This window comes from Octopus bimaculoides, chromosome 28 (genome assembly GCF_001194135.2).
Source record: "Octopus bimaculoides isolate UCB-OBI-ISO-001 chromosome 28, ASM119413v2, whole genome shotgun sequence".
Lineage (NCBI taxonomy): Eukaryota > Metazoa > Mollusca > Cephalopoda > Octopoda > Octopodidae > Octopus > Octopus bimaculoides.
Window position 1 is genome coordinate 16,890,851 of NC_069008.1, and position 516 is coordinate 16,891,366.

A 516-nucleotide genomic window follows, 5' to 3' on the forward strand; every position below is an offset into this window, starting at 1 on the left:
TGTGTGTGTGTGTGTGTGTGTGTGTGTGTGTGTGTGTGTGTGTGTGTGTGTGTGTGCGTGCGTGCGTGCGTGCATGAAAATATACTTCAAGACTTGTGTTTGTCTCCAATTTCCAGACGTGAAACAGTTGAACGATAGATTTTCTCAGGAAAACGTGGCAAGTTTATTTAACTTTCCTGTTCTTTCTCGACTGCTTTGTAATTTCTGCAATGTCGAACAATAAACAGCAACAACACCTGAAAGTAGACCACCTTTTCTTTTACTCCCCCCCAGAGACTTACGCCGTTTCTATACGTCATCCAGTCATGGTGGGTGCAACGTTGACAAAGGCTGGTTGACTGTCAACGAAGTGTTTGATGAATGCGAATGGGAGAAATCGGACCATTTTCCTAGAATCCTCTATTCTGAAATAAAGGAAGCGACCGTATGGCATGATGGTGAGTATTTCATTGTCTTTCTGTCAGAGCATCGTCGTCATCATCATCACCACCATCATCACCACCACCACCACCACCA

General features: G+C 44.4%; 1 protein-coding gene across 1 annotated transcript in view; it reads left to right on the forward strand.

The window, feature by feature from the left end:
- LOC106881875 (uncharacterized) overlaps positions 1-516 on the forward strand; it is a 10,895-nt gene that overhangs the window by 4,076 nt on the left and 6,303 nt on the right. The window contains exon 4 of the mRNA XM_014932391.2: positions 274-437. Within this exon, the coding sequence (XP_014787877.1) occupies positions 274-437 (164 nt within the window). The remainder of the gene's footprint in view (positions 1-273; positions 438-516) is intronic.